The following is a 14,452-nucleotide window of genomic DNA, read 5'->3' as shown; positions in this document are numbered from 1 at the left end:
AAGACACATCATACTGCTACAGTTAATGCAAAGATCAGGACCTCACAGATTTGAGAGACCAGCTTCAAATAGTAATCTGGTACTATGTAAAGAATACAGATATTTTAAAACAAAAAACCACAGCTTTGTATTAGTGAGCATCCACATCGAATAACTGAGCAGACTTACATTCTTATCTAAAGCTTAGGATAGAATATGACCTACTATTGAACTTCTTGTACTGACTATTTTTAAAAATCTATAAACTGATCTAACCATGCTAAATATTACTGTTGATTCTGTGAGGTTAATTAATAGTTTTCTGGCTGGCACCTTATGCCACACTGAAAACTCTGAATCATATCAACTAGATGAAAAATGAGACTTCTCAAATGGACAGGTTGATTTGATGTAGCACAGCAGGCATCCTGTGGAATAAATCATTGCTTGGCTTTTGCACGAATCCGGCAAACTTCCCCAAACACATCATTTGTATCTTGTGATTACTGATCATCTAACATTAGCAGAAGTGGGAAAAGATATCAGGATTTCATTTTATCCACTGGGATCTAGGCTAATGAGTATTTATAGTAATTTGGGATATACTATTAGAATCATCACTTTTGAAACTTTGATTTTTATAATCTAATAGGTCATTAACAATTAAATCTCTAAAACATGAAACCATGTGGCCTGATCTTCTACTTCTTTTCATGTAGGTTAATCTATGAAGTAAGACAAGTCAGACCGAGTCAGCTTCCTCTCATTTGATACTGAGCTCCCCCAGGCAACAGTCGGTAAACACCTAGGGGGTCCAAGAGCATGTAGATAAAAGTGCTCTGGTTGGCAAAGATCAAATCCACATAGGTTACGTATCATTACATTTCAGCTTTCCATCTGAATAGGATTACAAGCTTACTTAGTCTCCATTTTTAAAAGAATGTAAGGTTTGATAGGTTCACATATCATTGATCATTCTTTGCTCCTTTGTATTGAATGAAAGCATAGAATAGAATCCTACAATCACAGATAAGGAATAAATATATGCATGTACAATTTCTAATCTTTAATAGTTCTGAAGAATCAGAATACACCTATTTTGTGTCCATCAGAAAATGCAGTTTATAAGAGTAAATCCTTTTCAAATTAGAGCGAATAAAATTATTTTTTGGGAAATTGTTGTGGGGCATTATTAAAAGAACGTTTCTCCTGAAACTAGAATTTTTAAATTTCTAAATGAAAAATAGCTACATAAATGAAACAGGTGATTCTATAAGATGACCACTTTCCAGCATGAGTGGGAGATCAGAGATTCTCCAAACTTTAATATGCATAAACGTTACTTTGAGATCTTGTCCAATAAAGGACTCAGTGAATCAAGGTTGGGGCATTAATAGCAAGCTCCCAGTGGATGCTGATGTTTCTGGTTTTTGGACCGCACATTGAGTGACAAGTTTGTAGATAACCTGTTCAATTCTGAAAGTTCTTAGTGTTTGGCAGTAATAGCTTTTAGGAGAGAATGGATTTTTCTTAGGCCTTGAGGAATGGATGACATGTGGATAAACTATAAAAGGAGCAAAACAACCTAAATGGTATCCAAAAAATGAACTAGTATGCTACGTTTATAGTATAGTGAAGGGAGAGTTATGAATGCAGGTGCAAATCTAATGAAGTTGAAAAAATAATAAAACTTAACATGATTAATGTTCAGCTTTGGAAGGCAATGAAAGTTGTTGTTGGGGTGGGAATTAAATGTATCCTGTGAGGACTGAGATGCTAAAAATATATTATAGTTACATATTCTTTGATTATTCAGTATTTTGAGCATGTAAGAAATCATTTGATCCTTGCAGTGAGGAAAGCAAAGCTCACAAAAGTTTTAAAGGACTTACCTAAAACAGAAAATGCCAGATCTGTAACTAGAACACAGGTCAGACCCTCAGTCCAGTGTTTTTTCCATTCCCCTAATTGCCTGTCCATCCTATATATTTAACTTGTTTCCTACACATTCTAACTGGCCATACTTTAAGATAGACTGAAAGTAAAACTTTTAGAAGGCGAGTCTCCTGTCTTTTTTTAATATTGTCCTCATTACGCTCTTCCCTCTTTTTACAGCAGTCAGTTGTTCTCGTGTTGCTTTCTCACCTCTTGGAGGTTACAAGAAATGAGATTGGCTCTCTCATCCAAGGATAAATAATGTGTGGTTCTTTCTGTGCATCAAACCCATCAGCTTAGTCATAAAAATTACTTTGAGAAAGGCAAATTTTGAGCTCATATTTACTTCTCAGTCTTCAAGAATTCTAAGACTCTTCTAAGTTTTCCCAGCTCATAGTCAAGCCATCCAGGTGTAAACCAAGTCCATCTAAGGACTCAGGTGAAAGCATTAACTAGATAATAGTTCAAGAAGGTAAGCATTGCATCTCCTGTTCTATGTTCTTTTGACTCTCTCTATTATGACTAATGTATTACTTAACCATTCCAGAAAGCTCTCCCCTTAAAATTAAAAAAAAATTATGTTGCAGTTCTCATAAATTCAAACAAAATCTCTATTCATAAGTAGAATATCTTTGTCTAATTATAGTTCTGCCCTAATTGATAATAGAAAAGTACACACGCTATACATTAATCATAAATAGGATTAATTTAACACCTTTTTGGTATACTAACCAAATAAACTCAAAAATCTCTCTATTCCATTTTTCTCAGTCATAAAGTCACAAGTGATCTGAGTTTACAGACTAAAACAACTATTTTGAAAGTATGTCTCAGATAAATCCATGCTGGTGACTACTTAAACAAAACAGAATGTTTAGAATATGAATAGTCTCACAAACCCCCATTTATAAATAATAGTTTTATTTAAATCTTTGTTTTGAAAAGTCTTTTGCCACACAGGAATTACACATTTAAAGTTATGGCAGAATTATTTGGTATTTTATGTGTAAGTATTTAAAAATATGATTATGTCTTAATAAAATGCATTTACTTGAATATTTATCATTTTAAAAACCTGTTTCAATGACAAATGATTGCTTTATTTTAAATCCCAAGCAAATGTTAAAGCAAAAAGTCAGATTTCATATACCTCAATTTTCCATAATCTTTGAATTAAACATTAATGGTAGTATTTTCTTTACACAGTTATGTAAGGTTTTAAATGTGATAAATGAGTATTCATTTTCTTTTGGAATGCTTAATATACTTCAAAGGTTTAACTTATAAGAAAATAACTTTAATCTCTAAATATGATATATTTTTATGAACCAAAATTTCAAATTTCAGATAATTATTTAAAGCAAATATTTTAATATAGTTAGAAAGATTTCAAAAAATATATACTGTTTTACTTGTCTTTTTCCACATAGTCCAAAGTTGATTACAGGTACTTTAATTTTAAAATATAAAAAATGATGGCATCTTTAATGTTTCATTCATATAAATAACCTTTGGAACTTGACATTTGCAATATCCATATATTAAAATGTCTCACCTCATCATACTATTTAAACATTGTGAATTTTGAGGCTTTTCACCTCATATATATATTTTAATAGAAATTTACATCATATGTACATTATTTTGTATATTTTGTATTATGCATTTTGTAAATAATTCTTTATTAATGTTTGATTATGCTTCTTATTTTAGATATTCTTTATTAAAATCCTTCTGAAACATTGTTCATTTTAGCCTGAGCTTAAATATCAAAGCTCAATTCACAGTCCCTGAAATATATTTAGCACACAGGACAGATGTTGGTTTACTTCTCTCACAGGAGAGTTTTGCAACTACTGTCAGACTACTAAGTAGTTTCCATAAAAAGTATATCTGCAATCTTTGATGCCACGGTGACCAATAGCATCAAGTGCGATTCATGCTACTGAACAATGTCTTTTTCTAAGGGAGGTGTGATAATCTCATATCATTTTTTAAAAATATTCGAGATGTACACCCTAATAAGAATGACCAGAAATTTTCCCAGCCATTTATTTTTTAGCACTCTTAATTTTTGCCTGATAGTTTAAATCTATGTGAATATATTTCGATGAAGGTTCTTCTTATAAACCAGAGGTTGAAAAATCACATTCCCACAACTAGGCACACAAAAATGCTAAACTGTTTAAAGTTTGACCAGTTTGCCTTTCCTTGAAAACACTGTCCCAGGTCAAACAAAACCAATAAATAAAACTTTGCCAATAACTTCCAACCTCAAAAAACTGTGATAGTGGAGAAATCCCTAAAAGTAGGGTTTTCTTCCATGTGCAAACTTAAGACAGATATTAAATACAGACTTATTCATACAAAACAGACTTATTCATAATGTTATCACAGATCAGTTTATTATTTTTAAAAGAAAAGAAAACAATGAAGAAGTTATAGTGAACAGAATATGATATGGAATGGAAAGTAAGAATTTACAAACAGAGTTGGGACCGGCTCTAGCACATTAATTCAAGAATTTTAAACTAACTAACAACAAAAAACAAATTCGACTTCTCTGCGACAATTAGCTAACAATGGCCTTTTTACGTGATAAATATCAGCCTAGTATTTAATGAATATTACGGAAGAAATAGTTCATTGATATTTTGTTAATAATAAACAAGCAAGATATCTCACTATAAAAATTGGACAGCATTCCAGCAGTAACCCCCACCGCAAGTACTTCAAAACCCTACCAAATTTTTATCAGAATTTAATCCATGTTTCATTTTGATTTTTAGAATTTTAGTTTCTGACACAACTGAAAAACCAGCTATTACATAGTCAGAAACTAAGAAAATAAAACCAGGTACAATGCTGAAATGGTTACTTTTCCTTCTCTTCAGTCATTCTCCACTGGAAAAGTAAAGGACAGTGCCTTTTCATGCTGTGAGAGGAGATGAATATGCAGATGTGGAGTGGCTGCCTTCAAGACAGCTGGAATCTATAGATTTGAGCTCTTCAGATAACATTCTGAATGGTACTTAGTTCCAGGCTACGTGTCAAATTTGGTTCTAGACACATATTCACCAAAACACATACAGGGTGTTCAAAATTTCAGTCCCCTCTTTATTCTCTTCTGGTTCTCTATACCCTTGCCACACCACTTCAATATAGATTTGACAAAACTTCTGCAGAAGCAGGTTCTGAATGTATTGAATCAGTGTTACACATAAAGGGCTAAGTGTCATTTGGCTCCTTTCTGGTGAGTAGATTGAGATATATGAGCTCAAAACAGTAGATGAGGAAGCCCAAATTTTACTCTACCCTGAGAGATACCTCAGGCTCTTTTGAAATTCAAACTAACTCCCTTCATATTTTGCATTAATTTGATGATAATCAGTTTTTAATTTTTAAAACATCCTATAAAAATGCTCAAATAATGATCTACAGTTGCATTTGAATGGACAGCATATTCATTGTGATTTAATTCAATTCTGTTAACCTTTAATGTGAGTTGCAGTTTTACACAAAGGGGGAACAGAGTGCCCCACATGGCATTCAGGTCATTTACCTTCTGAACACTGAGGAATGTCACAGACTTCGTAGCGTACCTCTGGATTGCTTGTGAAACACCAAGGTCCCCCTTCTTCCCCTCGAGGATTTCGACAGTAGTTTTCCTGTAGGTCTTTACCCCGATAGCTCGAAGGCAAAAAGCTAGTTTTAAAATGATAATCATTACAGTATAAGAGCATGCAACTTTGGGGGGCCTATTAATTTTACTAACTAGTGGATATATTTTCCTGAATGTAGAGAAATTCTTTACTCTATCTCAGACAGCCATATATATTAACTTGAATTCTATCACTTCCATCCATTCTTAAAATACTTTAAATTTTATAGACATTTATCTAACTGAATTCTCGTATTCTGCACCAATAAGAATGATTCATTTCTGAATTTGCTAATCATTCTAGAACCTAATTGACACTGTCTGAACCATAGTTTCAAAGTTCCACTCAAAGGTAGCAAATGACAGAGGAGAGCCACTGAGGAGAGAACTGTAGAAACACTGCATTGGGCCTTGACATCTCACTTACATAGTTTATCTGAGATAATTACTTGTTTATTCTTTATTTTCTTATGAATAATACCCCCTCCTTTTCTTCACAATTGATAAACAGATTGATGAAGTAACAAAAACAAAGATTTTAGACTCAAACTAAATTCAGACTCAAATTTCAGCTCTATCTTACTAACTGGAGACCCCAGTGGGCAATGCAGCCTCTTTCAGCCTGTCAGCTTACCTGTACACTGAGTATAACTATGACTTGTAACATCTTACGCCTCATGAGGTTGTTTTGAGAAGTTCAAAGAGACAAGAGTAACTGAGACTTAATAAATGCTACCTATTATTAAGCACACTCCACTTAGTTTTTAGGTGTCATAGTAAAAGACAGAAATGCTATTCTCTTTCAAAATTTTTAGTGTTCACTGTGACTGGAGTGTGGTGCTTTCAGGCTTAGTTCGTAGTATTTGGCCATAGACTGAAATACAGTACCTTTGTTTAAAATTTCTAATGCCCTAGTTATAATTTTGTTATCAGCATAAAGTATTTCCACATAAAAGACGAGAAGTCCAATGCTCTTTTTATTCTTTTGTACTGCTTGTGACCTTGGCCTCAGTGATACTGCATGTGTCTCCTAAACTGCATATATAAATAGCATAAGTAAACAATACATCTGCAGGTAACATTAGTAAGCACTTTTTTTGAAAATCCAACTGCATTTTCAATATTCAGTACAATTTTTTCCATAAAGCTTAATTTCTACTTTTACTGATCTCTGAGTTCTAAATGGTGCTTAAACTACAGTCAAATCCAAAGCTTTTAGTCTGTCAGTAAATGCTATTCAAACATGTTTCCTATGCACTTAAACTTTTAGTTAAGAAATAATGATTTTTCATTATGCTGTAACACATAATAAATAGGAACATGCCTTGTGTACCAAGCAACATTTTGCAAAGAAATCATTTAATTTGAACATGAAATACAACAAAGTCCTCAATAAATATAAATTATTGGTCAAAAATAGTCTAAGAGACTTACTACTAACTAAACAATTTCAAGATATCAATTAAGTATCATTAACATTATGAAATGTCAAAATAGTTTATATTCTTATTTCACTAGCATTTTAAATACTGGGGAATAATAATTAAACATTTGGTCTTATGATTGACACAAATTATAATTAAAGTTTACCATGACTTTACAGTTCTTAACAGTATTTAATTTTCAAAGAAAACAATGTCATCTTTTGTCTTAGTTTTAGCTCTATTATTCCAGAATAACTTAAGATAATCTTTGTGCCATTGCATGAAATGTATTTTCCTTTCATTTTTGCCAGTTATCCAGTTTTTCATAGTAGATTTATAATGAAATACTCATTTTTCTGATAGAATCAAAACTGAATTTTACTTCATATTTTTTTTATAAAGCACTGCTTTAACCAAATCTACCTAAGAAAACCCCCCATAACTACTTTCTTAAAAGTTTGGCTTATTATAGTAATAAGAATAGTTTATTGTTAATCATGAAAATCTACATAGTTGCCCTATATATATCACTCAACTAGTACACAACACTAGTCCTTAGGCAATTTACTTGCTTTTTGGGTTTTCAACTTGACTTACAAAATGAATGGAGTGAATTAGATTATTATAAGGTCCTTTATTTTTTATCATTTTTTGTAGTAAGTTTAAAAAGCTAAGTAATGATTTAACACATTAAATGCACACATATAAAATACCTGAAGTTTTAAAGATTTTTGTTACACACACACACAAAACACATACACATATACACTACACATATACAAACATATATCTTTCCAGTAGATTTGTAAAGTGAAAAAGAAGCTATGAAGAAGTAATGAATGCATAAGTCAACAGTTTGGTAGGAAAGATGCAAGTAGGAAGGAAGAGAGATAAAGTAAAAATCTAAAATAGGTATGGTTAAAAGAATAAATTTTTCCCAATAGAGTTAATAAAAATGAAAAATGAAGAGAAAAATATGTGCTGCTTTCCACAATTCTGTATCAGTGCATATCAAACCCCTCTTTAGGACATGCAGGTAAAGAGCATTCTTGGTCATCTCTTCTCTTCATTCTTTGGTATATATAACTTTTACCCAAATTAACTGGCATTCTTTAGTGTTCTGAGGTTTTTAGTGTGCTTTTCTTTAACGTATCATACTTGACCAAGTGATGAAACCTAACCCTGTCCTTTGTACTTATGTGTTCATTCAACACATATTTATGAAAATCTATTACACCCATGCCCTGTGCCAGGCAATAAGCTCTGTAATAAACTTTTACTCACATGCATACTATTTTTGGTTCTTTGTCCTTGTGAGCAAAGCTTTACTTTTAGAGAGATAAATGAAAGAATATGTAAAATTGATTTATATTCAAATATACTTAGAAATATAAATTAGATCTTCTGGGTGGTAGCCACCTTTTCTTTTCTTTTAATATGAACTGTGTTTATAGGAAACTTGATCCATTCCATCATCTGCTTCTTTAATGAATGCTGGGTGGCCAGTGAAGGATACAGATGGAGATATCAGGTCACCTGATTTTCTAGTTAAGCTTCTATACTAATTTCTTCATCTATCATCATCTTCCCATTAAGCCACTTGTAAAATATTTCAATTTAGGGAGTCCACAATAAATCATCTAGACAGAGACATATATAGATATATATTTATTTTTCCACTTTCCACACAATTAATCTTTGGTTATCACTGTAAAAGTGTTAACCTATTATGCAAATTAGTGGCTATATTCTAAATAGCCACTAATTGATGAAAATGTGTTGCTCCCATTGAATACAGAAAATTGATTAACCTATGAAGTCTTCTCTTCCTTAAAGCTCTATATCACAAGGAAATGTTTGTTGATAAAATAGCTGATTGGACTGGGAAGCTAGTTCCCAGGGAGATCTATTTCACATGTACTCCTGTAGCAGAGAATCACAATCATAGAGAATTTGGGTTGAAATAAGACCTTTACTGAGTCAGTCCAGTGTGCTCTCCTTGACTACAGTAGGATTGATTTCAAACACTATTCCTTTGTTCATGAAATTCTTAGCTCCATCTATTTAAGCAAAATGTTTTCCTCACTATGCAGGGACGGGCACCATGCAAATCCTATGAGAGGACAAAACCAATTATATTGTTTGTTTTGTACTATAAAGATAAAACTATTTTTTGGAGGTATTCATGAATAATTAAATAATGAATTTGGCAAAAGTAATTAGTTGCTTTCTGTTATTCAAACACTGTAAAGCTGATCCACTTGGACGCTTGCTGGTTGGCGTTCACTAGACCAACATCAAAGGTTTCATCCCAGTGCAGACCAACCAACTCTTTTTCTTTATATGTGGACTGATGAACTCTGTTTACCATGTTATCTTGCATGGTTATTCCCCACCAAATGAATGAAAATGAACAAAGTGGGTTCATCAAGACAAGTCAATTACCACTATTGCAAAAAGAAGTCACAGTATGTATCCTTCTTTGCTGAGTGTTTAAGTCCCTAGAGTTGTTAAAAGCACAGGTTTTAGAGTGGCTCTGGCAGGCCTCAGATTCTGGATATACCACTTGCTAGCTGTGTGTGACTTTGAAAACTTACTAAGATCTTTGCCATTCAGTTTCACCATATAAAAAATAGAACTAATAAAATCACCTACTATATGGTTCTTGGGGGCTTCCCAGGTGGTGCTGCTGCTGCTGCTAAGTCACTTCATTCGTGTCCAACTCTGTGTGACCCCATAGACAGCAGTCCACCAGGCTCCCCCGTCCATGGGATTTTCTAGGCAAGAGTACTGGAGTGGCTTGCCATTGCCTTCTCCGCAGGTGGTGCTAGTGATAAAGAATTCACCTGCCAATGCAGGAGACACAAGAGACATGGGTTCCATCCCTGGGTTGGGAAGATCTCCTGGAATAGGAAATGGTACCCCACTCCAGTATTCTTGCCTAGAAAATTCCATGTGCTGAGAAGTCTGGCAGGAGACAGTCTATAGGGCTGCAAAGAGTCAGACAGGACTTAGTGACTGAGCACACAGGTGGTTCTTGAGAGGATTAAATGAGATAACCTAGGTATACTGTTTAACAAGGTACTAGGCACATGGTAATCTAAATCTTCCAGTGCATCTAATAACCAGGTAGAGCTATTTTAAAGTAGTTCCTGTTAAAATTATTTCCAAAATAAGTCTTGAAAAACTTTGGCTATATATAGCTCTCTAATGAGTAGATATCTGTTTCTCCTCCATGATGTTTAAAACTCTCAGACTAATGAGCCTATGGATATTATATTTACTCATCTTTAAATAGCATTCATCTGTTATAATGAACACAATCCTTCTCTTAACTATAGACATTTAATTTCCAAGAAATGTTTTCTCCAGTCACTAGGTGCTAGGTGAAAAAGGAAAGTTGGTCATCTGAGACACGAATTTTTAGCAAAGCTTTATACCAAAACAGGTGCCTGGGTTATTTCCCAAAAAAGATTCTGATTTAATCAGTCTGTATTGACACCCAAGTAGTAGGATTCATTAAGGGCTTTTAGCAATTTTAATGTGCAGCGAAGTTTGAGAACCACCATGGTTAAACAACCTTCGGCCCCTGGGGAAGATCAGAATTCGTTCCATCTCCAACTTAGCACAGGCAACCTCTCCACTCCAGCTGCAGAGTGCTGTGCCTTCTCACAGGCAAAGAGAAGGAAAAAACATTTTTATTACTTTTTTATTATTTCTTCCCAAACACCAAGATCTATAAATTGAGGTTTTGAGGTGAAATAATGTTAGGCTACCCGCTGTGATTCATGGGGTCGCGGAGAGTCGGACACAATTGAGCGACTGAACTGAACTGAACTGAACCTCTTAATGATATATATTTTTTTATTCTTTGGCTAAATATCAGTTATTGATTCAGATAAGCCTTAGACTAATACACTTCAGCAAAGTTGGCTAAACGATTACAGAACTGTAGGATTCACCTGAAGGACTAACTGGGGCCTGCTAACAGACGCGTCCGAGAAAGGCCCTATCCTCTTGTCTTCGTGCTAGTCTTACCTGTGTTCGTGTGGTATCATGGAATTCCAGGGCTGGCATTTGATGCCACTTTTAGTGATAGATACTGTTCCCTTGTAGCTACCGCCTTTACCGATGATACAGTTTCTAATGTAGTCTATCAAAAGAAAGCAGAGAAAAATGTTATAACCATGTGTAACATATGCTGTATATATTAAAAATAAAAAATTATAAAATTCCATTTGAACTTTTAAGTAATTAATGCTTATAAACCACCACAAATACTGAAATTTCTTGCCTAAAACTTTGACTAATATTTTCAAAATAATGCATTTAGAGTAATCCAAAAGAAACAAACAAACAACAGACCATTGAGAAGTTTTAATTTTTTGAGTATATCCCTGGGAAACTCTAGAGATTAGTTACCTATTTAACATAGATTATTCCATATACTCAATGGATGAGGCAAATTTAATTTGGCACAATTATTTGCTTAAGTGCAGAGACCATTTTAAGAAAATGTTAAAAATAAAAATTCGTAAACCTATTTGAATTCAAGCAGTTACTTTGAGGTAATGGAAATAACTGATTATTTTGATATAAATGATCTGATTCATTTTTTTTAATTAGAGAATAATTGTTTTACAAAGTTGTATTGGTTTCAGCCATACAAAAATGCAAATGAACCATGCTGCTGCTGCGTCACTTCAGTCGTGTCTGACTCTGCGTGACCTCATAGACAGAAGCCCACCAGGGTCCCCCGTCCCCGGGATTCTCCAGGCAAGAACACTGGAGTGGGTTGCCATTTCCTTCTCCAATGTGTGAAAGTGAAAAGTGAAAGTGAAGTCGCTCAGTCGTGTCCGACCCTTAGTGACCCCACGGACTGCAGCCTACCAGGCTCCTCCGTCCATGGGATTTTCTAGGCAAGAGTACTGGAGTGGCTCGCCATTGCCTTCTCCAAATGAACCATAAGTGTATATATATCTATATATATATCCCCTCCCTCTAGGTCATCACAGAGCACCAGGTTGTACTCCCTGTACTATACAGCAGCTTCCAACTAGCTATCTAGCTTATACATGTGTACATGCTAATGCTATTGATTTGTCTTTATATCAGTAAACTTGTGTAGGATTTTGTGTATGCCTGTGTATGTGACAATTACATTATGCTGATTAGTATTTTCCATATTTTTTCTAACAGATTGGCTGCTAAATTATAGGACAATCAAATAGAAACAAGCTGTATATTCCTATCAAATAACAGTATATTCAATTAGCAACCTAGAAGACTGAAGATGGTTTTACACTAGATTATGAATCATGTTTAGGATTTATAGAATTATTGGGGTGTATAAAGATCATCTTATTTTCTAACATGAAGTAATTTTAATGTAATCTAAGCATTTTCCCTAATAACAAAGAAATATCTATGTGTATTACTAAATAAATAAATTTATGAAAATACAATATAACAAAACATTAAAATTGAAACACATAGTATTATCATAAGCATAATTCATGATTATTATTTTGTGTGATGAGAGATTATTTTATTGATATAAATCTGCTTTTGAGCAAAGTAAATACCTTGAGAATACAGTATCAAATTACTAGCATAGACAAATTAACAAATAATATGGTCTCAATTTTTTTTAAGTTTTTTTTAAGTATATAACTAGCAATAGATCCAATTAAGTTTTCAAAACCTCCACATTTTATTATTATCAGTCATCATCAGTATAACTTAGATTAATTATCCATAGATTAAAATTTAATTATTAGGAAAAAAGTTGTTAAAATTTAGAATACTGTATAAATATAGATTTATATATTTATATATAAAAAATGTCTTAAGCTAATATAAATATATAAAACATCTTAAACTAATAACTTAAGGTGGCACATTCTAAAATGAATGTGGAGAATATCAGTCCCAGGAGATGTTACTAGAAATAAACAAAGAGAGAGGGGGTAATCTAATTAAGGAAAATTTGGGAAAAGCTCTTTTTAAAGGGCCACACTGAAAACAGTCAACGCGTTAGTGTCATCGGTCTTAATGGATGAATCAACTGCAGAACAGATCAGGATAAGATGGAAAATCAGTTATAAACAGCACTGTGGCAGGTAATTACATATACTTTATACTTTATTTCATTATGAAATATTTAGAGAAAAGCCAGTTACCTTTGTTTTCATAGAGGTCAAATTCATGGCCAAACTCTTTTTTTACTCCACTTGACATGCTATTGAAAGGGAACCAAAGGCATCGTTTTCTTGCTTTATCAAAAACAAAGGCCCTGAAAAAAATATCTGAATGAAAAGAAGGAATACTACTATTTATACAGCTTTTAAAGAATAGGTGTATGGTTTAACCAAGGAAGATAATATAAAAGCAGATGAATTATTACGTATACAGAAATGAGGATATTTGAACCTACAATTTTGATAGCGAAATGAGACAGAATAAAATTAAATTTTTATAGCTGTAGATTTAAATACAAGATAGAGTAAAATTTGAAATGGTATCATGTTATTCTACATGAAATGTAGAAAAAATGAGGGCTTCAACAAGCACAATCAATAAACAGCACAATTACTTGGCTTATTTATGAAGATTTTATTATTTTTGTAAGTACACAGAAAGTTGGAAGATTTTTTTGTGGTTATATACAAATGATTATATTTGAAATATCATGATTAATTTCCAAAGTTTATAATTATAAAAAGCACATTTTAAACTGTCCTAAAATGCAACAGACAAATCACAACCCTAAGAGATCCTGCTAGCAAAGAAGGATCTGAAATCAAATGTTTGGGAAATTTTACGTACAACATCCTTTCTTGTTGAGTTATAAAGCATTGAAACTTATTAAAGACTATGAAAATCCCGCTATTAGTTAGCAGGATTGACATATAAGTCAATGTTTCCTAAATAGACTTGCTTGCATAAGCATTTTTAATTTTTAAGAAACTATTAATATAATAGAGAATATGCTTCTGATATATCATCTTGACAAAAATAACTAAAATGTGTTATCTCTTAAAATCATCATTCCTACAGCTAAGTATTATATTGGATTTTTGCTGCTCATTAAAAAATGTATTTCTAAAAAAAAAATGTTTCTAAAGCAGAATGATAAATTAAAAAATCCCTTAACTGAGAATAGTAAAGTACTTAAATTTTTCAACACATTGTGTTACCATTTTTTTCAATACAAAAAATAAAGTTAGAACTCTGAATTATTTTCTTTCCATTAAGAAATAATATTAAAACTCTTTACCATGTTCATGCTAACTATAACGTCACCATGTATAAGCCTCAAATTAAGAGAAACACACAGATTTTCTAAGAATAAATATAGATTTTTCACTCCCAGGCCATATATATTGAAACCACAATTTTCTTGCAATTTTAGATAGTTCAAGTTAGTCACTTATTTCTTAACATTTCAACA

At 32.8% G+C, this 14,452-nt stretch overlaps 1 protein-coding gene across 3 annotated transcripts in view; it reads right to left on the bottom strand.

Annotated features, from left to right (window-relative positions):
• Nucleotides 1–14,452, bottom strand: part of HGF (hepatocyte growth factor) — an 88,327-nt gene that overhangs the window by 61,210 nt on the left and 12,665 nt on the right. For 2 of the 3 annotated variants that reach the window (XM_055420647.2, XM_088833942.1), the window contains 3 exons: nucleotides 13,182–13,294; nucleotides 11,038–11,152; nucleotides 5,477–5,619 (listed from right to left, as the gene is read on the bottom strand). In XM_055420647.2, coding sequence (XP_055276622.2) covers nucleotides 5,477–5,619; nucleotides 11,038–11,152; nucleotides 13,182–13,294 — 371 coding nt within the window. The remainder of the gene's footprint in view (nucleotides 1–5,476; nucleotides 5,620–11,037; nucleotides 11,153–13,181; nucleotides 13,295–14,452) is intronic. The other variant, XM_055420649.2, reaches the window with a different exon arrangement.

The sequence above is a fragment of the Moschus berezovskii genome, chromosome 3 (genome assembly GCF_049115385.1).
Source record: "Moschus berezovskii isolate FMDL1 chromosome 3, NW_MosBer_1.0, whole genome shotgun sequence".
NCBI lineage: Eukaryota > Metazoa > Chordata > Mammalia > Artiodactyla > Moschidae > Moschus > Moschus berezovskii.
The sequence above is the reverse complement of the archived record's forward strand: the minus strand, read 5'-3'. Positions and strand labels throughout refer to the sequence as shown.